This window comes from Neovison vison, chromosome 1 (assembly GCF_020171115.1).
Source record: "Neovison vison isolate M4711 chromosome 1, ASM_NN_V1, whole genome shotgun sequence".
Classification (NCBI taxonomy): domain Eukaryota; kingdom Metazoa; phylum Chordata; class Mammalia; order Carnivora; family Mustelidae; genus Neogale; species Neogale vison.
Genome location: NC_058091.1, coordinates 64,921,860 through 64,947,572, shown reverse-complemented (window position 1 = coordinate 64,947,572; position 25,713 = coordinate 64,921,860). Strand labels below are relative to the sequence as shown.

Below are 25,713 nucleotides of genomic sequence, written 5' to 3'. Positions count from 1 at the left end.
AACCCAGAGAAAATGAGAAAATAAATGGTTGTTTTCAACTGCTCAGCATAAGGACAATTTGTTACACCGCATTAGATAACTAATAAAATAATTGTGTCAAATGGCTGTTGTTTCTAGAATCCATCGGATACATTTAAGAGTGACAAAATATTTTGAATTTTAAAATGACATTATTTTTCAATAATTGTGACTGTACATCATTTGCAGCTATTTAAACTTATGAGAAAACATTTATAGGGCAACTGTGTGTGGGGGGTTGATGATTTTTCCAAATACTTTTGGAGAGTACATGAACAAAAAATTAGCAATGTCCTGACAGCACTGGGAAGCCTTCCTTCCTCAGTGATAGTGAAAGAGGTTAAGGGAGAGGATTAAGAGTGAAATAGGAATGAGAGTAGTAAATTCTCTGCTTTGAAGAAGTAAGTTTAGTACTTGACCAGAGCGAGGAAGCACAACCAAAATAAGAATCTGCAGTGATCGAGAGCTTACAGTTACACATATTATCTCATTTAATCACCACTACAAATCCTTGAGGGAGATTTTATCTGGAGTTTTGAGGAGACTCTAGCCCATGTTGTCATCATACCCTATGTCATTTGGCTGAGTTGGGCTTACAGACAAGGCACCCATTTATTTATCCAGCCATTTATCCATTAGAGCCAATATCCTTTTAAAGGATAAATCTACCCATTTGTCCAATGTATCCAATACATAATCAAGGAGCTGTGAGCACATTTACAGCATCACATAAATATTAATCCTGTCCAAGAGCTAAAAGTATACAAATAGATGTTAGACTCTCCTCATCACAAAAGTAAAAAGCATGAGGCTTAGGTAAAATCCTAAGACTGATTCCAAAAGCCAGTGCAGTTGACATCTCTGTCTTTCCAGAAAACAAGGAAAATTATTAAATGCACTTTATGCTGTGTTCGGATTATATCAATCACTCACAGAGTCTTGTTTCTCCTTCTACATAGAAGCATAGTAATATAGGAATCCCATAGTAAATATATATCTTAGACCAAACACAAACACTCTAGTTAAGATTCAAAAACATTTTTGTTGTGCCAATATATATATATTGTATATATGTGTGTATATGTATGTATATATGATATATACAATAAATTTTACCATTTTAACCATTTTAATTATGCAGCTTAGTGGCAATAAGTACATTCACACTGTTGTGCAACCTTCACCACACCACTACCCATCTCTAGTACCAAACATTTATCTATCTATCCCAAACTGAAACTCTAGTCAGTAAACACTAATTCCCCATTGTCTCCTCTCCACAGCCTGCTTGATGACCACCATTTCTACTTTCTGTTTCTATACATTTGACTACTCTAGCTAACTCATATAAGTAGAATCATATTTTATTTGTCCTTTTTTGGCTGGCTTACTTCACTTAGCATAATGTCTTTAAAAGTTTACTCTTTGGGACGCCTGGGTGGCTCAGTGGGTTAAGCCACTGCCTTTGGCTCGGGTCCTGATCCCAGGGTCCTGGGATCAAGTTCTGTATTGGGCTCCTTGCTCGACAGGGAGCCTGCTTTTCTCTCCACCTCTGCCTGCTTCTCTGCCTGCTTGTGTGCTCTCTCTCTCTCATTCCTTCTCTCTGACAACTAAATAAATAAAGTATTTTAAAAAAACAAAAAACAAACAAACAAAAAGTTGACTCTTCATGTTGTAGCATGTAGATTTCCTTCCTATTTAAGGCTGAATAGCATTCCATTATATGTATATACCACATTTTGTTGATCCATTTATCTATCAATAAACACAGGATCCGTTTCCACATTTTGGCTACTGTGAATAAAGCTACTATGAATATGGGTTTACAAATACAGGTTTGAGTCCCTGTTTTCAGTTATTTGGGGTATATATCCAGAGTTGGAATTTCTGGATCATAAGATAATTGTGTGTTTAATTTTTTAAGGAACTGGTATCCTGTTTCCATGTCAGCTGCCCCATTTGACATTCCTACAAGATTCTAAAACTTTTAACAGCAAAGTCTAACTAAAATAAGTGATGAAAGATATAAAATGAGTGAGGTAAACAATTGGCCCATAATTATTGACTCCCAGAGCTTGAAGGACCCTTAAAGTACATCAGTCTAAATTCCATCATAGGGGCACCTGGGTGGCTCAGCGGGTTAAAGCCTTTGCCTTCTGCTCAGGTCATGATCCCAGGGTCCTGGGATCAGGCCACATATTGGGCTCTCTGGTCAGCAGGGAGCCTGCTTTCCCCCTCTGTCTCTGCCTGCCTCTCTGCCTACTTGTGATCGCTGTCTGTCAAATAAATAAATAAAATCTTTTAAATAAATAAGTAAATAAATAAATATCCATCATATATTTGAACTATTTGAGTGATTATTATACTACCCTCTAGCAAACATTGATTAAAATCTTATTATGTGCCCAGCACAATGCTGTGCAAGACAAAAACAAAAGCAGAAAAAACAAAAATCTCACCCTTCTCGGAAATTCTTTCACATAACTATCATATGCAGCCTTAGACACAGCAACCTATTCACCTGGATGGAAAGACCACATATTTCAATTATTTTACTTCTTGTCTACCTCCATGGGAAAGATAAACTAGTTTTAAAATGATGTGAGTTGTTAAGTATTTCCAATTTGAGTCTTTATGAGGCCCCCACAACAGTTATAAAAACAAAAATTATATTTTTATATATATAATTACAGATCCTTAGCCATGTCCACCTACATTATTTTCATTAAATGTTCTTTCACAGCATTGGCCAAGTTTAGATGTTATGCAACTCTGAGATTTGATCTATATTGAGAGGAAAACCATTTCTCAGTTGAGAAAAAACAAGTACCCCCAAAAGATGATGAGGACCCGTAGTAGATGGGCATCTTATAACAAGAACAGGAGTCCTTTCTAAGTGATACTAATGCTATAAGTATCCTAAGTTTTGTAAATGGTCTCTCTGCAGGGCTTTGAATGCCCTGGTATTTTCCCTCTTTTTAAAGATTTCTATTCAAAGTCACAATAAGGAAATATTATACAGCCCTACAAAAGGAAGGAAAGCCTGTGATTTGTGACACTATGCTAAGTGAAATAAACCAGACACAAAAAACAAATGCCACACCATCTTGCTTATATATAGAAACTAAAATAGTTGAACTCATAGAGTCAGAGTAGAATGGTGGTTGCCAAGGCTGAGGTGGGGAAAATGTGGGAATATTGGTTAAAGGATACAAGGTTTCATTTATACAAGATGATTAAGTTCGGGGATCTCATGTACAGCATGATGACTAGTAGTTAACCATACTGTATTGTATACTTGAAATTGACTAAGAGGGTAGATTTTAAGTGTTTTCACCCCCCACATACACATTCTAAAGGTAACTATATAAGGTGATAGGTAAGTTAAGTTTGATTGTATTTATCATTTTACAATATATAGATATAGCAAAGCATGTATAAATGTATGCAACTTCTGTTTATCAGTTATACCCCAATAAAGCTGAAGAAAAGACACATGCATGATAAGGTGTGAAAGACAGCAACTCTATGCTTTAGTCTTCTTGGCAATGCAGAACCTTAAAGATCAACCCATTTAAAACCTACAAACTTTGTCAAAGACTTTTCTTCTATGAGCTCAGAAAAGTCATGATTTCATAAGTGGTCAATCAGAATTTAATATAAACACCAGAGAGCCAGTTTGTAACTATATAATTGGTAACAACCTTGCCTCCCTATAATTTCAGCCTAAAAACAAAGAAAACTAGAATTTTAGGCTGGCTTCTGATGCAGAATTACAAATGTACAATGCTTGTTTGGCTTTGGAAATATTTGGAATAATTTATCTAACCTTGTTATAGTCCTCAAGCCCTCCTAGCTAGAAATGGTTGATGTAATGGAAACTTCCATTTTACGTAGGAGGAAATAAAACTCTAGGGAAAGTATAGAACTAAGAAGTAAAGGGCAAATTGAGATTAAAATTCAGTATTTTTTGTCATATTGCCTACTTGCATTTAAGGGAAGAATCCTCAAGTAATTATGTAAAAAATTCACAGGGAATAAATTTCTAGTACTGGAATTTCAGGCAGTCCTTAAATCAACTTCCATTGACACTTCTAGCAAACTTGGACTCTACCTGAGAAGTGCAGGTGTGAGGAGGGGTATAGCAAAAGGGAAAGGGAGAAATAGGAGAAGATAAGTAATATTTCATGTTTCCTATCCCACTTCTCTAATTCAACTCAAGTTGGCAACATTTATGGAAGATTTATTATGTATTGAGCATTCTTTAAGGTGCTGGAGACAAAGTAAATTAGACCTGGATTTTACTTTCAGATGCCCCAAATCCAGTATTGGAATGTGGTTTACTTATTAATATATTTAATCATTTATATTCTAGAAAACCTTGGTGATGGAATGAAATATTTTAAAACTTTATAGTCTTATATTGCAAGGTAAGGAGTGGCTAATATCTCAGAGCCCCTCAGAATTTTTTTTCCATGATCAGCATCACCATAAACAGTTTACCCCAGCTGGAACCAGCCTCTGTCCTTCCCAGAGAGACCACACTATTTTTAGCTTAGGTTGGAAAAATCTTCTTGTGCCAATCTTTGCCAAGGTTCCAGCTGTTTTTTGTTTGCTAATCTCTGTTAGCATTGCAAAAACTCAAGAATTTTCTCAGCTTACCCTTTGCAGTATTACAAAAAATACAGTGAGGCTTTAGGTTATATTACGTGGGATTCACTCAATAATATTTCTTGAATACCTAATTCAGGTCCCTGGGATATACCAGTGAACATAACAGGCAAAGATTCCTGCCTTCATAAAACATATACTCCAGTTAGTAGATATATAAAAATCCAAAGTTAATGAGCTCAAGATAGATACACATTTTTCTTTTCTGTAAAATAAGTCCAGATTTAGGTGTCCAGGACTCCCTTGTTGGGTCCACTGTCACCCAGGATCTAAACTCCTTCACTATTTCTCATTTCTTATCCCTATCTCATGCTTCCATCCTCGTGGTCACCTCATGATTAGAAAATAGCTGTTGTAATCCAGCCATCATGCCCATATTCTAGGCAGCAGGAAGGAGTGGAATGTCTGATCGCTAGTCAGCTGTTTTAAAATAGCTTTCCTAGAATCTTCATCCAATTACTCTACTTGGAGAAAGGATATCCATCGGGGAGGCTGGAAACTGTAGCTTTAAAGCTGGACACTTATATGCAACCATCAATGTAGGGGTTTTATTACCAGGGAAGAAGGGGAAAATGGATATTGGATAGGCAACAGTCTTTGTCACAGATATCTTAATTCAATATGATGTGTGTCTGCATGTGTGTGTATCTACCTATAAATAGATGATAGATAGATAGATAGATAGATTTATAAAGAGAAATTTTAAAGCATCATATGGGGAATTATATTTATGTAGTACTTTGGGGGTTGTTGCAAATGCATTTTAAAAAATCGTGTCTATAACCCTCATTTTAAATGTTAAACTTCTATCCATCTATAAATATTTAGAGGGCTAATTATCTCAGCTAGATGGTTATTGTTTAAGGAGTATAGGTTATGAGTCAAATTATTGAGTAAAATGCACTATTCCTGGTTCTCAAAACAATCTTCAAATTCCTTAATGTACTTATAATTGAAAATAAAAATTTCCATTATTGTCCTAAATAAGAGGGGGAAAAAAAGCCCTTCTCTGAGGGGTCCTGTTTTGGGTTCAGGGAAGATACTGTGTGTCCCTAAATCCTTGGCTCCTTCGTGGTATGGTGGGGCTTGAGACTGCAGTCAGTTGCCCCCTCCTCTCCTTGTTGCCATGCCCTGAAGCTCTAGGACTGAAAAGACCCATGGCACTAAAGCAGCAGGCGTAATGGGATGAGAGCTCTGGGCACCTGATTAAACTCAGTTCTGGTTCAGTTGTGAAGGAGCTGACTTCCTTTCTTCTGGCCTCAGTTTTCTAATTTGTAAAATGAAGGTGATTTTATTTACTGTCACAGCTGTGTATTTTATTGCTAAAGTAATCACTCCTTGACAGCTTTCTGAATTTGCATTATCTGTGTCCTTTTTTTTTTTCGATCTTAGAAAGAATTTTGATTGAAGACAGACAGATATATATACACATCTATATATATAGATGTATAGATATATACATCTATATATATAGAGAGAGATGTATATATATATATATCTTTCTATATATATACAGATGTATATATATCTCAATAGAGCAACAGCACATTTTCCAGTTGTCCTGACAGAGAGGAAACTCCTTCAGTAGTGTTAGTCAACTCAGGCTTCCATAACAAAATACCTATGATTGGGCAGCTCCAAGAGCAGACACTTATTTTCTCATGGTTCTGGTGGCTAGAAGCCCATGTTGAAGGTGCCAGTAAATTCAGTTTCTGGGAGAGGTCCCTTTTTGTCTTGTAGACAGTCACCTTCTTGTTGCATCCTCACGTGGCCTTTCCTCTGTGACTGCACGAGGAGAGTGTCTGGTGTCTCTTCCTTTTTTTTTTTTTTTTTTTTTTTTTTTAAGAATTTATTTATTTATTTGGCAGAGAGAGAAACAGCAAGAGAGGGAACACAAGCATGGCGAGTGGGAAAAGGAGAAGCAGGCTTCCCGCAGAGCAGGGAGCCTGATGTGGGCTCCATCCCAGGACCCGGGTATCATGACCTGAGCTGAAGGCAGATGCTTAACAACTGAGCCACCCAGGCGCCCCTCTTCCTCTTCTTATAAAAACTCCAATGGCCACAGTTGCTGAACTGTGTGGAAAGAGCCAAGATGCCCTTCAACAGACGAATGGATAAAGAAGATATGGTCCATACATAAAACGGAATATTATGTCTCTATCAGAAAGGATGAATATCTAACTTTTGTATCAACATGGATGGAACTGGAAGAGATTATGCTGAGTGAAATAAGTTAAGCAGAGAAAGTCAATTATCATATGGACTCACTTGTGGAGCATAAGGAATAACATGGAGGACATTAGGAGAAGGAAAGGAAAAGTGAATTGGGGGAAATCAGAGGGGGAGATGAAGCATGAGAGACTGTGGACTCTGAGAAACAAACTGAGGGTTTTAGAGCGGAGGGGGGTTGGGGCATGGGCGAACTTGGCGGTGGGTATTAAGGTGGGCAGGCATTGCATGGAGCACTGGGTGTGGTGCATAAACAATGAATCTTGGAACACTGAAAAAATAAAATTAAATAAATTAAAAAAAAAAAAGAACTCTAGTCTAACTGGATTAGGCCTCACCTTTGTGACTTCATTTAACCTTAATTACTCCCTAAAGGCTCTATCTCCAAGGTTGGGGCTTCAACATATGAATTCGGGGATGAAAGAACACCATTCACACATAGTAACATGAAGCACAATGTTCTACAATCCTGTCTTGATCATTGTGGTGATACAGGTGATAAGCTACATACGCTATACGTCATTTTAAAGTCTCACATGGCTTCTTTATTTGGGACCTAACTTATTCAAATCGTATAGCTCAGCTGACAATAAGACTGGGTAATTTCTCCAAGCTCTTTGATTTCCCTCATTTAACTGTCTAAGAATGAAAAGTAAAGCTTCCTTTCAAAGGGTCCACATTTAGTTCAACACTCACTCTCCAGTATTTATTTCTTCAGAGCAGAAGTCTGCTACAAACAACAAAGACAATTATAATTAAGAATGACAATAAAAACACAACTTTGTCTTTCTATTTTAGGCATTTAATCTTTTTTTTTTCTATAAACCAACAGAGGAAGAAATCTAAACTTCACTGAACTTACTCTGTGCCTGGCATAATCCTAGGTCTTCAGCATAATTTGCTCAGTAAATCCTCACAGCAGCCTTGAACACTATTATTATATCCACTTACAGAGAAGGAAATGAAAGTAAAGATAACTTGACCATAGTTGTACTCATAGTCAGTAATGAAGCCTGGATTTCAATCCTCATCTTCTTAGTTCCAAAGCCCATTCTCAGCAATATTATTTTGGGTAAAGCTGAATATATGTAATTTTCAGGAGATTAAGAATCTTGTGTATTGTTAAAAAGCTTGAGACGGAACTATGTGTAGATGTGGAATGATCTCCAAGATACAGTGTGGGAAGTTTTTTTTTTTTTTTTTTCTTTAAAGATTATTTATTTATTTATTTGACAGACACAGAGAGATCACAAGTAGGCAGAGAGGCAGGGGGAAGCAGGCTCCCCGTTGAGTAGAGAGCCCAATGTGGGGCTCGATCCCAGGACCCTGAGATCATGACCTGAGCAGAAGGCAGAGGCTTAAACCACTGAGCCACCCAGGCACCCCCAGTGTGGGAAGTTTTAACTGCTGTTTGTGTATGGTATAAACTCACAAAGTAAAAAAATACATTTATAGTGACTAGTAAGTCTTGATTCTATCTTGTCTCTTGGTGCCTCCATTTTTCTTCCCAATGGCAACCACTATTACCAGTCACCTTGTATTTCTTTCTAGAGACATTCTATGAATTTATAAGCAGGATATATACACTTACACACAGAGTTTAAAAACACAAATGGTGGCTAATTCTAAGCATTGTCCTACACTTTGCTTTCTTTACCGTATGCAATATATTCTCTCTGAGGAAGGGAACTGAAAAAATTAGAGGGTCTGGAGTCAGAAGGAGACTTACGTCTCACTGTATACTCTGAATAATTTTTAACCATGGGCGTGTGTTAATTTTTTTCAATGTTAATGCATAAATGCAAGAAAACTACTGCATATTCTTAGTCTTTGGATAAAGATCTTATCGTCAAGTGGTAATATATTAAAGAAAACCAACCCAATGTCCCTTGACTTCTCTTTTAATATTGTGACACCATTAACTTTCTTGAGGAGCATGATTTTTAGCAACATTTATTTTCTGAATTCAGCTTTGGATTGGATTCTGAACTCACTATTAGAAGCAAACATTACTGTTGTTAGTGAAATATAGAATCCAGGATTTTAGGATAAAGCTTCGCCACCCTCTGGTGGTTTTAGTTTGAATAAAAATAGCCTTCAACTATAATCACTTTTTTTTATAGCAAGTCTTGGAGTCCTAATATTAAGAGATAAAAAGGACAGAATCCACCATACTTATTTTAGAGTTGAGAAAATAGAGTACCAAAAGGTAAAGCAATTGCCTCAAAAAACAAAGCAGAGTCCTGACATTCAGTTCATTGCTTTCTTCATTAAAAAAATAATAATTCTCTTATAAATATCTTATTCACTGAGTTTGTCACAAAAAGGATTTGCTGTGTATCACCCTCAAAAGGGCGAAAATAAGAAAAGCAATTACAGTTCTTACAAACTATATTAGATGAAAGCTCTTTTCAAATTTGGAAGTTAAGTTTTAGACATGAGTGAGAATTTCTGGAAGAAGTCAACCCTAAGGGGAAATCTGAAAGAGGACACAGAGTTAGCTTATGGGATAAGGAGGTAAAGATTCTTCCTGCGTAGGGGGCAGCATTAAAGAACACCCAGAAAAGTCAGTGGGTGTAGGGAACAAAAGAATCTTTCAGAAGAAATCTGTAGGCAATCCATGTTAGTGGAATGGGGGAGGGGAGATTTCATTTTCCTTTTTAGCTTCTTGAAAGTTTTCTCTTTGAAGGGTAGTGGAGAATAAAACTGAATTCTAACACTTTTCAACTTACTTAAGAACATTAGTTGCCCTTAAAGTTAGTTTTTTATGCACCAGACTTTTTAAAAAATAAGACTATTTTTTTAAAGAGCAGTTTTAGGTTTGCAAAGAAATTAAGGGAAAGATACAAGAGATTTCCCATATATCCCCTGTCCTCACACATGCATAGCCTCCCCTATTATCAACATCCCCCACCAGAGTGGTACATTTGTTACAATTGGTAAACCTACATTGATACATAGTCATCAGCCAAAGTTTATAACTTACATTAGGATTTACTCTTGAAGTTGTACATTCTATAGGTTTAGACAAATGTATAAATGATATGTGTCCATCACTATGGTATCATACAGAATATTTTCACTGTCCTAAAGATTCTCTGTGCTCTGCCTGTTTCTCTCTCCCAATTCTCACCATGCCCTCCTCCCCAATGCAACCCCAGGCAACCACTGGTCTTTACTGTCTTCATAATTTTGCCTTTTCCAGAATGTCAGATAGTTGAAATCACATAGTATGGAGCCTGTTCAGATTGTCCTCTGTCAGTTGGTAATACGCATTTAAGCTCCTTCCATGTCTTTTCATGGCTTGATAGCTCTTTTCTTTCTAGCGCTAAATTATATTCCATTGTTCGGATGTACCACAGTTTATTTATCCACTCACCTACTGAAGGACAACCTGCTTCCACATTCCATCAGTTATAAATAAAGCTGCTATAAACATCCATGTGCAGGTTTTTTTGTGAACCTAAGTTTTCAGCTCCGGTGGGTAAATACCAAGAAACATAATTCCTGCATCCTATGGTGAGGGTTCTGTTTGGTTTTGTAAGAAAGCACCAAACTGTCTTGCAAAGTGGCTGTGCCATTCACAGTCCCACCAGCAATTAATGAGCGTTCCTGGTGTTCCATATATTCTCACCAGCATTTGGGGTTTTGGTGTTCCAGATTCTGGCCATTTTCATAGGTATGTAATGATATTCCAGTTTTCCTAAATAATTCTCTCAGTCATGTGGCTTCTCGATCCCTCACTATACTACTGGCCCTTCTTAGGAAGCTCTATTTATGAGGAAACTGAGACTCAGAAATAAACTATTTGCTGAAAATCACACAGCCAACATCATCAGAGATGAAATTTCTATTCATCATTATTTAAAATGAGTTGACTTACATTGTAGTGACTTCTTTTTTACTGTGAATAATATAAAGAAGGAAGGAAGGAAGGAAAGAGAAAGACTCAAACTACACAATAGCAAGTGCAAAGAGCCTCAGGCTGGAGACTATTTGGGGTGTTCGAGGAGCAAAGAAATAAAGAAAAGCAAACAAACAAACAAACAAAAAACCAAACCAAACAAACAAACAAAAAAACCCGTACCACAAAACATCAAGGATCTCAGGCACTCTGAGAAGAATGTCAGACAACTTCAAAGATTTCATTTCTCAGATGAAAGCATGCCTTCCTTTTTGACCAAAGGGATTGAACAGGTTTGAAGAAAACCAGTATATTGTTCTTTTTCTTAGTTAATAAAAATGAAATGATAGATTTGGGGGGGGGGGCAGACAGAGAGGGGGAGAGATTGAATCTCAAGCTTGCTCCATGTCCAGCATGTGAGCCTGACATGGGGCTTGATCTCACCACTCTGAGATCATATCTGAGCCGAAATCAAGAGCTGGACACTTCCCTGACTGTGCCACCCAGGGCCCCTGAAAAAACAAGTTTGCAGAATATGCTGTCTTCCAGAGCTAAGAAATCCGAGGCACATAATGAGCATGCTAGATTTTTAACGTCTGATGCTCAGATTTAAGACGATCATACACATTCCCTGAATACTTGGCAAATTGTTTCTCTGTCTAAACGTTTCTTTCTTAAGAATATATAAACAACACATACGGTTCAGAGAAATAGCTTGGTCCTGTACTATGTCCAAATGTAAAATGTATATAGTGACCAAAGTTTATGCTTATCATAAATGGTAAGATTTATGAATTGCTGAGTGAAACTTACCAAGAATCCTGGAAATGAATGATTCTGTTTTGACTGATTTCTCCCTGAGGTCAGTTCTAGGTCACTGTAGTCAGAGTCTTTATGCTGCTTAGTCATGATGGGAATTATAGTTGACCTGGATTTCCCCAATGTGTTTCCACTTGATTAGCTCTGAAATATAAAGTGCATGAGTTTTGTTTCATTGTAGACTTAAGTAGCAAGAAACTTCTGTTCTTTTTCCCAAACATACGTCCTCAAATTTATAGAAGTCAGAAGCAACAGAATCATACAACAGATGTTTCGGGCATATGGTTCTCTGACAGGGGCTCTGTGGGCACTGGTATAGGAAGTTTTCACAGGCTTCCAGGTACTACTTAACAAATTAGAGCCCTTTCCTACTAATTCAAACTAATTGGACAAGAACAATCTGAATTAGTAAAATCTTTAGTCATATACTTCAAATGACCTTTCAATTATAAAAATTTTAAACTTATAGGAATATTACAAGAGTGATACATATAATTCCCATATATCATTTATCCAGATCCCCAAATTCTTAACATTTTTACCATATTTGTTTATGATTCTATTTGTGCATGCCCATATTCCTTATTTTTTTCTGAACCATTTGAAGGGTTATCCTTTTATAATTCCCATTATCTCTTCTTATTTCTTAAGTATTTCCTAAGAATAGGGACATTTTCTTACATAACCACAGTATAGTCATCAAATTTGAGACATTTAAAATGATGCAATATTTTTGTCTAATGAACCATTCATATGTTTTCAATTATCCCAATAAGGTGTGTATGACAGAGAGCAACTCTATGCCTTAGTCTATTTGGGCTTGCTAAACTGCTGCTGCAGACCCTTAAAGATCAACCCATACAAAACCTATGAACCTTTTCAGATGTTTACCTTCATGAGCTCCAGAAATGCTATACTTTCATAAGCAATCAGAAATTAACATCAACACCAAAGAACAAGTGTTAGCACCTTGGGTCCCTATACTTTCAGCCTAAAAACAAACCCGAAGAGTTGGAGCTTTAGGCTGGCCCCTCTGCAGATTAATCAGTGTGCAGTTCCAGTTTGGCTTTGGAAATGTTTGGAATACTTTATCTCACCCTCTTAGAGTCTTCAAGGCCTCCTCGCTAGAAACGATTCATGTAGCCGAAACTCTTCCTCTGTACAAAACTCTAGGGAAAGTAGAACTGAGAAATAAAGGGAAAATTGAGATCAAACCCCAGCATTCTCCTCCGTGTTCTTTGTTGTGTGGTCTATTTGCATTTAAAAGAGGAATCTTCAAGTAGTTAATTAAAAAACTCACAGGGAATAAATTTCTAGTCCTGGAATTTCAGGCGGTCCTTAACAAACAGAAAATCACATCAGTGGTTATTGGGGCAGGAGGGGTAGGGGTGCAGGTAAGGGCAGGTCTGATTAGGAAGGAGCACAGGGGAACTCTTCTGAGGTTGATCGAAATTTCTGTCTTGATAGAGAGTACATGCACTTGTCAAAACTGAATGAATTGTACCCTTCGGGTCTGCAATAAATAAGCCTTTAGTAATGTGGTGGTAAGGTGTGGGGGCAGGGGAGCCACTCTCTGTTCCCACAATTAGGTCTCAGTCTTTTACTGAGCCTTGCTTGTGCATCTCGAGTGTGAACTTCCCAAGTGTTTCTCAGTTTGTTTGTTTTTTTTTGCTTTTGTTTTTTTTTCTCTGTTAAGCTAGGACAGGATGTCTAGAATGGGCTAGAGTTGGCTATTTCTCTTCCTTCAGGTCAGTTAGGCTCTAGTTAACTAGTTTTCTCTGAGGGGCAGGCCTTGTTAAGAACCGAGTGTTCTGGCATGTTCCAAAATGGTTCCCCCGACCTCAACCACCCCACTCTCTGCCAGAAGCAGGGGGTGATTTTTCTCTGATATTTACTGTGGGAACCTGGTTGGCCTCATGGAAGTAACTCTCATATTTTGGGTCCCTCCTCTGATGGGGTCTCCTTAGAGATTTTAACTCTTAGACTTCTCTGCACTGAGCCTCCAGTAATTTATGAATTCTAGTCTGTGTTTTCTTACATAGGCACTGGGTTCTGTGCAAGTCTCCACTACTGAGTCTTGGCTCTGGTAAGCCATGACTTGCTGCGTTCACCTGTCTGACTCTCCAGTCAAGAGGGTAGAGGTTTGCTATGTGTCCTCCCGTCAAAGATCTAAGAAGAGTTGTTAATTTACAGCTGTTTACTTGTTATGAGGACAGAGTAGTGACTTCCAGTCTCCTTATGTACAAAATCAGAAACCAGAAGTATAGGTTTAAAAAAAAAAAAGCCACACATTTTTATTTTAAATGATTACATATTTACAGAAAGGTTGGAAAAACAATTCAAAGTAATCCCGTATAAACTTCATGTAGATTCCCAAATATGAGTATTTTATCACCTTTGTTTTATCTATGTAACCATCTGTTTAAGTATCCATTTTTCTAATTTTTAAGTGCTTGAGACATAGTACATATTTCCTAAAAACAAGAACACAGTCTTACATAAACACAATACAGTGACCAGAATCAAGAATTTGGTATTGGTATAAAACTACTAACTAATCCACAGACTCTTTTCAATTTCTGCCAATTGTCCCCTGCTGTCCTTTACAGCACAAGAAAAACATTTTCTAGTCCAGGATCTAATTCAGAATCGTATGTTGCTTTAGTTGCGACATCTCTTTAGTGTGCTTAAATAGGCAACAATTCTTCAGTCTTTCTTTACTTCGATATTTTTGAAGAGTATAGGCCAGTTATTTTGTAGGATGTCAGTGAGTTTGGGTTTGTCTGATGTTTCCTCGTCATCTGCATTCCTCAGGTATACAGTGTTTTGGGCAGAAACATCACAAAAGTGATGTTGTGTTCTTCCCAGTGCATCAGTCAGGAGGCACGTGATGTTATTTGAGCCATTATGGGTAATGCTGTATCACTTGGCCAAGGGTGGTGTTTGCTAGGTGTCTTCATTGTAAAGTTACCAAATTTCCTTTTTTAACTAATAAGAATCTAGTGGGGAGATACTTTGAGATTATGCAAACATCCTTTTTCTCTTTATACTTCCTCCCACTAGTTTTAACATCCATTGACGATTCTTGCCTAGAATAATTATTATGGTGATTGCCAAATGATTATCTTGTGATTTTTGTCATTTCTTCTACCTTTATCAATAGGAACTCTACCATAAAGAAAAACTGCCTCCTCTCCTATTATTCTTTCCGGTCTGGTTTCTTAGATTCTTACTTTATTTAGTAAGTTATAATCTGTAATAAGCTATATTTTAACTGGCCCATATATGCCCAGGAAAGGCCCCTTCCAGAGAGTTCCTGTAAACTTTCCACAGTCTTTATAATGTTTTCATGCACTTCCTTACTTTCTGGCAGAGGAAGGTTTTCCAGGCCTTGCCATTATGTTAACATCTTTAAATGACATTAAAACTTTTCTTAAGCTTATAGGAATTTATTTAATTCCAACTAATGTTGAGGATTTCACTGTGCTTAAAACACTAAATAAGATGGTCACACTTGGTGCTTCTTCCGCACACCCTTCCACGTGAAGTGGCTACTCCTAGAAGGAAAGTTTGGGGACTGGCTTATTAATTTCCTTTTTGTTTGCAGGTGCAGACACTCATGGCTGACTAGCTGTCTGGGTCTCTTGTCTTCTTTGTGACTGTGAGTTTAAAGAACTTGAGGGCTCCCACTCTGTGTTTATTTGGTCAAGGTGATGTAGTTTAAATTGGAATGTAAATTGTCTGTGTCTAATAAAGTAAGTGACTGCAGCCACGACGTTGACAGTGATTCAGAAGCTCACAAGCCATCTTGGGCCACTTCCAAAAACACAAAATATGGGAGATGAGAGTGAAGTGACATCAACCATCTAGGGGTCTCAGGTTCCTACAAGGGCAAAAGTCATGAAAATAATGAAACAAATGCACTAGAGAGTATGTGTCATACGCAAACCCTCTTAATTCAAGCTGTATTTACGAACAAAGTGATTAATTAACTAATAGGATCCATCTGTGTGTCTCCCCTATATGTCCCGAACTCCTCTTCCTCTGACAACTTTTACATATGCATGTTTTCCCCAAGGTTCTATTTTTGGCCCTTTTCTCTTTTCAAAAAAACTCTTTTCCTGAGTGAGGACAATTCTCTCCATGACTTATGTATCTTCTACATGCAAATAGAACTCTTGCCTTAGTCTCTGACTGCAATGTCCAATAGTCCATAAGAAATTCACATTCAATGTGTTAAAACTGGAGATCATTTTCTTTCCATACCTGCTTCTCCTCCATGGTCCTTATTTCAGTGAAGAGTCCTTCACTGAAGGACTCACACACCAAAGTCAGAAATTCGGAAATCATTTTGACACCTCCCTCTTCCTTGTGTATAATTTATTTTAAGTTACTGCCTTAAAATCTCATCTGACTCTACTTTTCACTCCCCTTACTATAATCTTGTGTTTGAACAAATGATAAAGTCCTTTAACTGGCCTCCTCATCTCTGATCTCTGTCCTCCCAATTAGTGTTGCCAGAAGATCTCTTATTGTTTTTTAATTAAACCTTTTGTTTTGAGATTATTTTAAATTCACGTGCAGTTATAAGGAACAGGACAGTGAGTTCTGGTGTACCCTTCACTCGGTTTCCTCCAATGGTAATATATTGCAAAACTACAATATAATACTACAACCAGGGTATTAACATTGACATTCAATAGACAGAACTTTTTCATCACCCAAAGTAGTCCTCATATTATTCTTTTATGGCCAACCACTTACATTCATCTGTAACCCCTGGCAACCACTAATCTGTTCTCCATTTCTATAATTTCATTTCAAGAACATTATATAAATGAAATAATACAGTATGGAAGATTGTGGGGTTGACGTTTGTTACTTAGAGTAATATTTTGGACATTCATCCAGGAAACTTTTTGACACAGAAGATCTTTTAGAATGAACATGTAATTTATCACATTGAAAACTCTGATGGTTCCCCATTGTTTAAATGCCAGTAGAAATACAATTCCATTAGTATAGTTAGTATAGCATGCAAGACTCTTCATGATCCAGCCCCAGTACAATACTCTAGTCTCTTCACCCAAGTCTTCACCTTAGCTCTTCTCTATCTGGCTAGGCTGAGTCCTGGCAGCTACAGTCTCCTATGGATCATGTTCCTTCCTCCCTCCCTCCCTCTTTCCCTTTCTTTCTTTCTTTCTTTCTTTCTTTCTTTCCATCTCTTGCATTGCTCATGTTATTCTTGATCCTACAATGACCTCTATCTCCTTGTCTGTTTAAAGAAAATCTCATCATTTACTCATCACAAACAAATACCTTCTTTCTGAAGTTGTTCCTCCAGCACTGACAACTTCCTTTTAAAAATACCTGTATATATTTCTAATAGCACCTATAGTATTTTGATCACAGTTAATTGTTGACAGGTTAGACCATCTCTAGAGGACATCTTATTGCTTTTAAACCCCAAGTACCTAAAGCTTTTAAACCCTAAGTACCTAAAACTGTACTTGGTGTATAGTTAAGCTGACCCATATGACAAGGTTTGTGCAGGTTTCCCTGGCTTCATTATTAATTGCATTCTCTTTCACTCTCAATAGTGTCATATGTGACAAATAAATTATATATAGTCACCTTCTTTTTAGCACATGCTTGGTAAATGTTTCAATGAATGAATGAATGAACTTTAATTTTCCTTAGCCTCGCACCTGAGCATTAGTTACTATACAATATACACAGTGAGAATTTTTAAAAAGTTAACTGCTTATGATCTCTTTTTTTCCTAAGCTTCACTCCCTCCTGATTTAACGTTGCTTCAAGTTACCTTTGACAACACAGCACTCAATTGCCTTTTTGCTTGCTGCTTCGTTTCAGAGTTGCTGTAGCTTGTCTTACTTTGTAATCGCCAGAAACACTTCTTGATGCCAGTCTTCCGAAATCTCAATGAACTAATAAAAGCCAAAAAACTCCGCAGAGAAGGCTGATAACACAAAAACAGAAGTTGTCAGAATCATCACCTAATCCTAGAATCACAGTTCGGGGTAGGTGGCGCCAATCGCTTTGTTTTGCCCCAAACAAAAATGGGCTCCGTCGGAGTCAATGCCCTTTCCTTTGCGGACCAATCGAAATCTAGCATTCAGGGCTCCAGGTGACCTCACTTCCGCCTCGTCTTCCTGGGCCTCTCAACTTGGCGAGCAGGGACTGTCGGCTTCCGATCCGGAACGGCTGTGGCGGTCCCTGAGCTGCAAGGCCCGGAGGTGGCGGGCGGGATGAGCGGGGCGCGTGGCGGAGCGGTGCGGACGCTGCGGGTGCCGGGCCGCCACGGCTACGCGGCCGAGTTCTCCCCGTACCTGCCGGGCCGGCTTGCCTGCGCCGCAGCCCAGCACTACGGCATCGCGGGTGAGGCCGCGCCGCCGGGGCGGGGGCGGGTTCTCGTCGAGCCTCAGCTTCACGCTGCCGTCGGAAAATCACTTCCGACAGTAGACAGTGCTACAAATGAACACCAGGGGGAGCCTGGGAACGGGCTAGTTCCCGCTTCCTCCTTTGTCCAGTGTGGGAAGTGGGTCTGGAGACCGAAGTCCATGTTTTTTTCCCAGTTACGGTGAGGAAGTAGCTCGTGGGAGGTGCCTCCTGGCTCGTGTCTTTATTACTTAGCGCACCGACTCCACCGCCACCTGATCCTCTACCCTACCCCCACCTCCAGGCACAAGTCGGCTTGGCGTCTGTGATCCCTCCTTGGAAAGCGACGGTCTGCAGGGTCACCCCTGCGGGCCCTCCCACTACCTGCTAATGAGTCCCCCATCCCCACAGTCTGCATCTCCAGGCTGTTTGGGTGGCCCTCAGCGGACTCTTGGCTTCTAACAATTGATCCAAGTTCTGCCCCTACTTTTGTTGTCTCTGGAGCAATACCCACAGTTGCAAGCAGTTGCTGGAGGTTCAAATTCATTGTCTCTTTTCAAGGACTATATTGAAAGGCGGGGTTCCATTAGTAAATTTGCAACTTTTAATTTGTATCCTAGCTGTTACTTACGCACTGAAGCTCCGTGCATAATGTCAGCTTTTGATAGTTTGTTTTTTGTTTGTTTGTTTTGGTCTTACAGCTGAAAAAAAAATGTGATTTCTAAAATTCAGAGGGCAAGAAAGATTTAATTATGTTTTCACCACTTAGCTTTTATTGCTTGCATTTGCACATTCAGATTTACAATACTTGCCCACTAGTTAGGTTGAAACTCATGAGTTTGTTATTTTAAATTAAATCCTTCGTAAAAACTTACAAGGAGTTGATATTTAAAAAAAAAAAAATCAGTCGTGTGTAAATAGAGTGTTTTTACTCCCTCAGTCTGTATAACAAGTACAAGTTTTAAAATATGCTTGTTCCTTAGTGAAATAATTCATTTTTGGTAGATAACATAGTATTCAGCACTTTACCACCTAGTATGTGGTAAATTCCACTAGGTATTTTGTTTTAAAATCCCATGTTGAATGTATTTTAGGTTTATTGGTGAGGCAGTGTAAGGCAGTAGAAGGAGCGGAGGAGTTTCTGGGGTCTGTAGGCCAAAGGCTTCTCAAGTGTAAAAACAGATGACAACACCTGTGTGGGAGTTGATGTGCCTCACACCCTGCCTGGCCACAGAATATGAATTCAAATATCTCTCCTCTCTGTTAGAGCTGTGTCTGGATTCCAGACATAGGTAAGATAAGTTTAATATTTCATGGTTGAGGCATAGTATAGAAAGAAATGGGAAGCACAGGCCTGATCATTTTGTATACATAGTCTCAATAACTAGGGAGGAATTTGTGGTAGTAAAATTAGGTGCTCAGTGCTCCATCCCCTTTGACCTTAGATGCTCTCCTGACAAGTTCAACAGCATAACTTTGATTTTTTCCCCCCTTAGGCTGTGGGACCCTTCTAATATTGGATCAAAATGAATCTGGGCTTAGACTTTTTAGAAGGTAAGGTGGCTCTCAGGATTAAACTTACGTGTATTCTCTGTTGCTATTAAAGCCTTAATATAATTAGATTTTGAATCTTTTTGATGGGTAAAAGATTTTTTAATTTTTAGATTTGCAGTAGAAAAAAAAGTCAACATTTGCATGGTATAGAACATATTTTTGCCAGTAAGTTGTGATTATATTAATTTTTCTTCTAACGGCCTTGTCTCTTAGGGCCAAGTTATAAACTATGAGGCTCAAACATAAAAAAAAGTGTGTAAAACTGGTTAGTATACTGTGGGACATTTTTAACTTTGCTGTCTTCTTCACATAGTTTAGTTTTACTCATTCAGGAGCTGATGGTCCATTTTGTGAGTTACCTAAGCACTTCTTGCCCTTTCTTCTTTCTATGACTGACTATCTTGACTGTTGGACATACTAACTCTTCTGGCAGGGTTAGTCAGTGTCAGAGAAAAGAAAGCAAATCCTATCAGAAGATAATTACCTGCTCATAGCTGAGGTGAAAATTTTATGTGGAAAGTTGAAATAATTGGTCTAAATTAGTATTATGAAGTGCCTACTGCTCCCTCCTATCGACCACAAAAACCAGTGAGCACCCAGGTATGGCATCTCGGCCTCACATAAATCGTGCCCAATTTCTAGATGGGAGACCTAATTTTAATCTAGCTCTGCAGTCTTCTGTTTTATGTATGACCTGGGCTGTTCTTTTCTCTTTTTTTTTATTAATCTGTTTTTTTAAGATTTTATTTATTTTTGCAAGAAAGAGAGAATGAGCACGAGCAGGGGGAAGGAGCAGAGGGAGAAAGCAGGCTCCCCATTGAGCAGAGAGACCAATGCGGGACTCGATCCCAGAACCATGAGATCGTGACCTGAGCCAAAGGCAGATGCTTACCCACTGAGCCACCCAGGCACCCTGGGCTGTTTTTTTCTACCTCTCTGAACGCATTCTTTATCTGTCAAGTGTTTGCTGTGCTTATCTTCCATAATATGAAGACTTTGTGAAATAGTATGCGATAAACTTGAAGAAAAGCTGTAAAATTATGATTGTTATTTTATGTTCGGCTGCCTGAGTAGCTGTATGTTCTGTTTTCACTTTTCCTGATGTAGCTTTGACTGGAACGATGGTTTGTTTGATGTGACCTGGAGTGAGAACAACGAACATGTCCTGGTCACTTGTAGTGGTGATGGCTCGCTGCAGCTGTGGGACACTGCCAAGGCCACGGGCCCCCTGCAAGTCTACAAGGAACATACTCAGGAGGTAGGAAGGCAGTCTTCCTGGGCCAATTATTTTTCGTTGGATGAAATCCACTCGGGGATGGAAATATGGGGACAGGAAGTTTAAGTTTGGTATTTCTTATACATGTTGGATGTCATTTATTATTTGATTATTGAAACATAAAGTACATCTTGGCCCAAGGAACTAGGAAAGAAGAAAAGGTCAGGCTTCTCATTAGTCCGTGAGAACGCCTCCAGTACTGTAAGTATGCTGTGGCCCCATTTCCTCTAGAGAGGCCTGTCAGTTTCCTACCCCTGGATGTGCCTGCCCTAAGACTGCCTGGAGACAGAGGTAGGCGGACTTTTCACAAAGACTTCACAAGATTGCCTCTAGGGCTTCAGGAAGGTTCTGAAGGATTTTCAGAATATACTGGAGCAAGAACATCAACTACTGATTATGAGACAGAGCTCACTGAAGAAATTGGGAATCGAAAGCCCGTTCATGTGTGTAGGTTCTCTGTGTGTGTGTTATGTATGTATGTATATATATGTAGTGTAGAAAATAGTTTGGTTTTCAATCATATAAAACTACATATATATTTTTAATGGACATGATGATAAAGATAATCCCTTTTGGTATTGTAGTTTAAATGTTTAAAAATTTTCCTCAAGGTAGCAGTAGATCCTTCAAATGAAAACTTGCACATTTACGTTCAAACTTGTGTCTGCCACAGTGTCTGGCCCATGGAAGGCCTCCCGTCAGTGCTTATTAGATGCAAGAATATTAGTCTTTTGTAATAAAAAGATTAGTCGTGTGAGGATTCCAGAAATCATTGTGTAGCTATTGCTATTAAAAATCAGTATCTCTGGGACGCCTGGGTGGCTCAGTTGGTTGGGCCGCTGCCTTTGGCTCAGGTCATGATCCCAGCATCCTGGGATCGAGTCCCACATCGGGCTCCTTGCTCGGCAGGGAGCCTGCTTCTCCCTCTGCCTCTGCCTGCCTCTCTGTCTGCCTGTGCTTGCTCTCTCTCCCTCTCTCTCTGACAAATAAATAAATAAAATCTTAAAAAAAAAAAAAAGAAAAAATCAGTATCTCTAAGATTATGACTGAAAATAATGGAAAATTTTAGTTCCTCTATTTTATGGTGAAGCCTCTTTGAATAAATGTACTTATAAATGATCATATTTTCATAGAATCACTGAAAACAACTTTGGTAAAGAAGAAATTTTAGTTTCAGGATTGTCAATGCAAGAATCCCCACAAAGCATCATGTCCACAATTTGGACATTTTTGTGGTACCTTCATGATTTTTGCTTTTTTCTAATTCCACTTTTTTTGTTGTTGCTTGTTTTGTTTTGCTTTAACATTTTTCCTCTCAAAAGGTTTTTTCTTTTTTAAAAAATCTTTGGTGCTTCATATTGTTTGTCTTATAAATTCTAGGACTATAGCCAACAGGTCATAAAATAATATGTCTAATTATCTTAAATGAGGTATATTGATTTAATATATTTTTTAAATAATCCTTACTTGTTATTTAACTTATCCTAAAACTGTTATATTTAGGAAGCCGTGGAACTGATAACTAACTTAAAAGGTACATTTATTAGTTTTTAATGTACATTAAAATAAATATGTAATGAATGAAATGATATGTATGTACCAGTTAAAACCATCTGTTGTACATCCAGTGGTGTGGGTACTATTCTCTGGGAAATACTGCCCTAGAGTGTTGCTGATGACAGTCACTCAGCCTTTACTTATCTCAGTGAAAGGGGATCACACTATCTCATGAAATAACTTATTTGACTTTAGATTGCTCTAATGGTTAAGAAAAATTGCCATCTTAAGCCCAAATCTACTGTCTGTCAAGCAACTATTTTTTAATGCTTTTCTCTGAAGTGATGAGAGTTGACTTCAGTCCCCCTTTTCCAGGGAACCCTTGAAAATGGCCACCATGACCCCTTTTAGTCTTTCCTCTTCCGGACTCTATGTCTGTAATTCTTTTAGCCTGTCTTCAGATTACATGGTGTCTGTATATTTTACCCTCTTGGTAAATTCCTTCACATATTTCCCTTTTTCATAGTCATTTCTGACATTGCCTACATTATTTAATTCTAGAAATGTGATGATCAGTGCTGAGCTTTTTAAGGCTTTGCCACCATAATCTTAAGCCTCTGGCTCTAATATTACCTAACCTGGCTTCCTGTCCATTTCTTGGCCCTGTGATAGTGTTGGGTTACTTTGAATCCACTGGTAAGGCACCTTTATCTCTGCTATTTGAACTGCTGTGAAGTCAGGTTTATATCATTCTATAATGATGTAACTGGGTTTTTTTTTTGAGCTGAAGACCTCTTTCGTTTTTGTTTTTTTTTTTTTCTTTCAGGCTTTTTTCCCCCTTAATTTCTTTTCAGGTGCAATTTTTGATAAGTGCTTATATCATTTAGGGTGCCTTGGTTGTCTGTGTAATGGAGACTACAACTAAAAACAGGTCCAACAATAAGAGTTTATTATCTCACACAACCAAGTATGTGGAGGTGGAATGGGTGCTGGCTTGGTTATTCAAGCTTGACAATGCCATCAAGTACCCAAGTTGTCCTTGCCTTTGCACTGTTATTCTCAGTGGGTATTCTTTTCTCCTTATGCTGCTTATAGTTGCAAATATCATCTTATCACCTTTCAAGGTCAAAGGGCAAAAAAAGTGAATGTCCCTGTCTAGGGACTTCTTTGAGGAAAATCTTCCTCAAAGTTCTCCAACAGACATGCTTCTTCACATCTGTGTAGCTAGAAGAGCATAGTATGCCCAGTCCTAACCGTGTCACTTATGAGGAGACAAGCAACCATTCCTGCCTTCACCTAAGCAAGATTCGGCCCAGGGTTGAGTGAGGAAGGGACAGAGCTTTTCCCCTGAAGGACAAAATTAGGGTTCTGTGAGCAAGGAAGAAAGGAGGATTGGCCCCACTACAATATACTTGTCCTTCTCACATTCGTTAGTAAAAATCGAAGTATGCCAAGCAGCGTGATGAATAAACAAACTGTAGGATACCCTCTGTAAGACTATGAAAGACTGTGAAGAGACAGAATTTCTGGTGATTAACTTAAGGCTTAGTATCATAATACCAAATATTTGGCATTTTTTTCATTGAGGAGTCATACAGCATATATTCAAAGCATGTCTCTATAACAAATACTCAGAAACACTTAAAAGGATGTAAGGGCAAGTGAGAGTTTATTATTAGGAGCTGATAAAAATTTGTTAAATAAGTAAGTGAACAAGCATAGCTGATTTCCTTTTATGTTTTTTCCCCCACCAACATGTTCAAGAATAGCAAATAATGGGTCATTTTTTCCCATGGGTAATAGTATAGAATAAGGATGAGCAGCCTAGTTTCAGTCAATTTTGAGTTGAATTCTGGCTTTGTAACTTATCTGCTGTGGGACCTTGGGCAAGTTACTTATTTCTCCTAAACTTTTTTCATTTGCAAACTGAGGATAAGAGTAGTCTATATCATAAGGTTGTTGTAAGTACTTAGAACAGAACCAACACTATAAACAAATATGTGCTATTATTATTATATATAATTATATCTTATTATACTAGAGTTAGATAGAGAACAAGTTAGGAAACCTGCACTTACCCATTTCATCACTTGATAACTAAGAAAATGTCTAATCAATTTTCAGATAATCAGATGAGAAGGTGCTGAAGTGAAAAGGAGAAATCCAAGACCTGGGACCTAGATAAATTTTAGGCCTGAGGAATGAAGTGCTTGGTGAAATGGAAAGAAAGAAAAACACGGACATTATCTGTGTGCATGGCTTCTAAACTTAGCATCAAAGCAAGAACCTGATTCTTCTCTCCATTGTTTAACTGCTGTCCGCAGAGGCCATTATGTCTTTTAAGCCCATTAAATACCTGTGGCTTAGCCTGGCTGAGTTATAGCAGTGGAAGAATAGGAAAATTTAAAAACGACCCAGCAAGAAGAAGAAGAAAGGGTGAACTGAGAATTTTGTTTCTGTACTTCATGACTTACAACATGGTACTATTGACAGTCAGGAATGACTTTCAAGGTGACATTGACTCAGCTTAATGTTTACATCAGTATCTAGTTTCCCAGGTACTTATTATGGTTTTTAAAAATAGTTAACATTTGTCTTCCTTGTCAAATAGTAATCTTATCAATTTGCTGAATTTAATTTTTAAAGATTTGATCTACTTAAAGTTTTTGTTTATGAAAACTTATCTTTGAAGTAAGTATGCAACTCTTAGTATCTCATTGGGTAGAGAATGTATTTAACTATACATTTTGTAGTAAAGATGTGCTATATGGTTAAGATCTGCTTCCTTTAAAAAATTAATGATTTACTCCTATGATAAGATAGAAGCTGAAAAGTTTATAATGATGGATGCCCATAAATATATTAATGCAGACTGACAGTGAGTCATGCATTTAACACCAGTTTGTTCCCTTTAGAAATTGCACTTATGTTTAATTGTGCAACAGACTTCTCAGCTAAAGAGATCTCTTTTCTTTCCCCCTTGCTTCCTCCTCTCTTCCTTTCTTCCAGGACACAATTGAACTTGATATAGTTCCTTGTGGGTATTTAGTCTCCTAAATCCTGGAGTAGGTTACTGCAGTAAGATTTTTATTACAATTTAAAATAAGTGTAAAGCTTCCCCCAAAAAATTGTGATTATGGAGAAAACTAGTTTCCAATCATGTGTCTGTTGAGTCTTTCTGGATTTTACTACAAATAGGATGTGATAGATATCCTTCACTTTGTAATCCTTATGTTGCTAAAGCATTCACTTTTTTTTGTTTGTTTTGTTTAATATCTTAAAGTTTTAATTGTATTTAAAAAGCCAGGTCTGGAGGCACCTGGGTGGGTCAGTAAGTTGAGTATCT

General features: G+C 38.0%; 2 protein-coding genes across 2 annotated transcripts in view; one reads left to right on the top strand and one right to left on the bottom strand.

The window, feature by feature from the left end:
- Positions 1–17,719, bottom strand: part of MAP3K5 (mitogen-activated protein kinase kinase kinase 5) — a 236,180-nt gene extending 218,461 nt beyond the window's left edge. The window contains exons 1-3 of the mRNA XM_044248045.1: positions 17,466–17,719; positions 12,739–12,825; positions 11,636–11,785 (exon numbers count right to left, since the gene is read on the bottom strand). The gene's annotated coding sequence lies outside the window, so the exon portion shown is untranslated. The remainder of the gene's footprint in view (positions 1–11,635; positions 11,786–12,738; positions 12,826–17,465) is intronic.
- Positions 17,720–17,824: 105 nt separating this feature from the next.
- PEX7 (peroxisomal biogenesis factor 7) overlaps positions 17,825–25,713 on the top strand; it is a 90,527-nt gene continuing 82,638 nt past the window's right edge. The window contains exons 1-3 of the mRNA XM_044248009.1: positions 17,825–18,040; positions 19,537–19,594; positions 20,702–20,852. Of these exons, the coding sequence (XP_044103944.1) occupies positions 17,911–18,040; positions 19,537–19,594; positions 20,702–20,852 (339 nt within the window). The 5' untranslated portion in view covers positions 17,825–17,910. The remainder of the gene's footprint in view (positions 18,041–19,536; positions 19,595–20,701; positions 20,853–25,713) is intronic.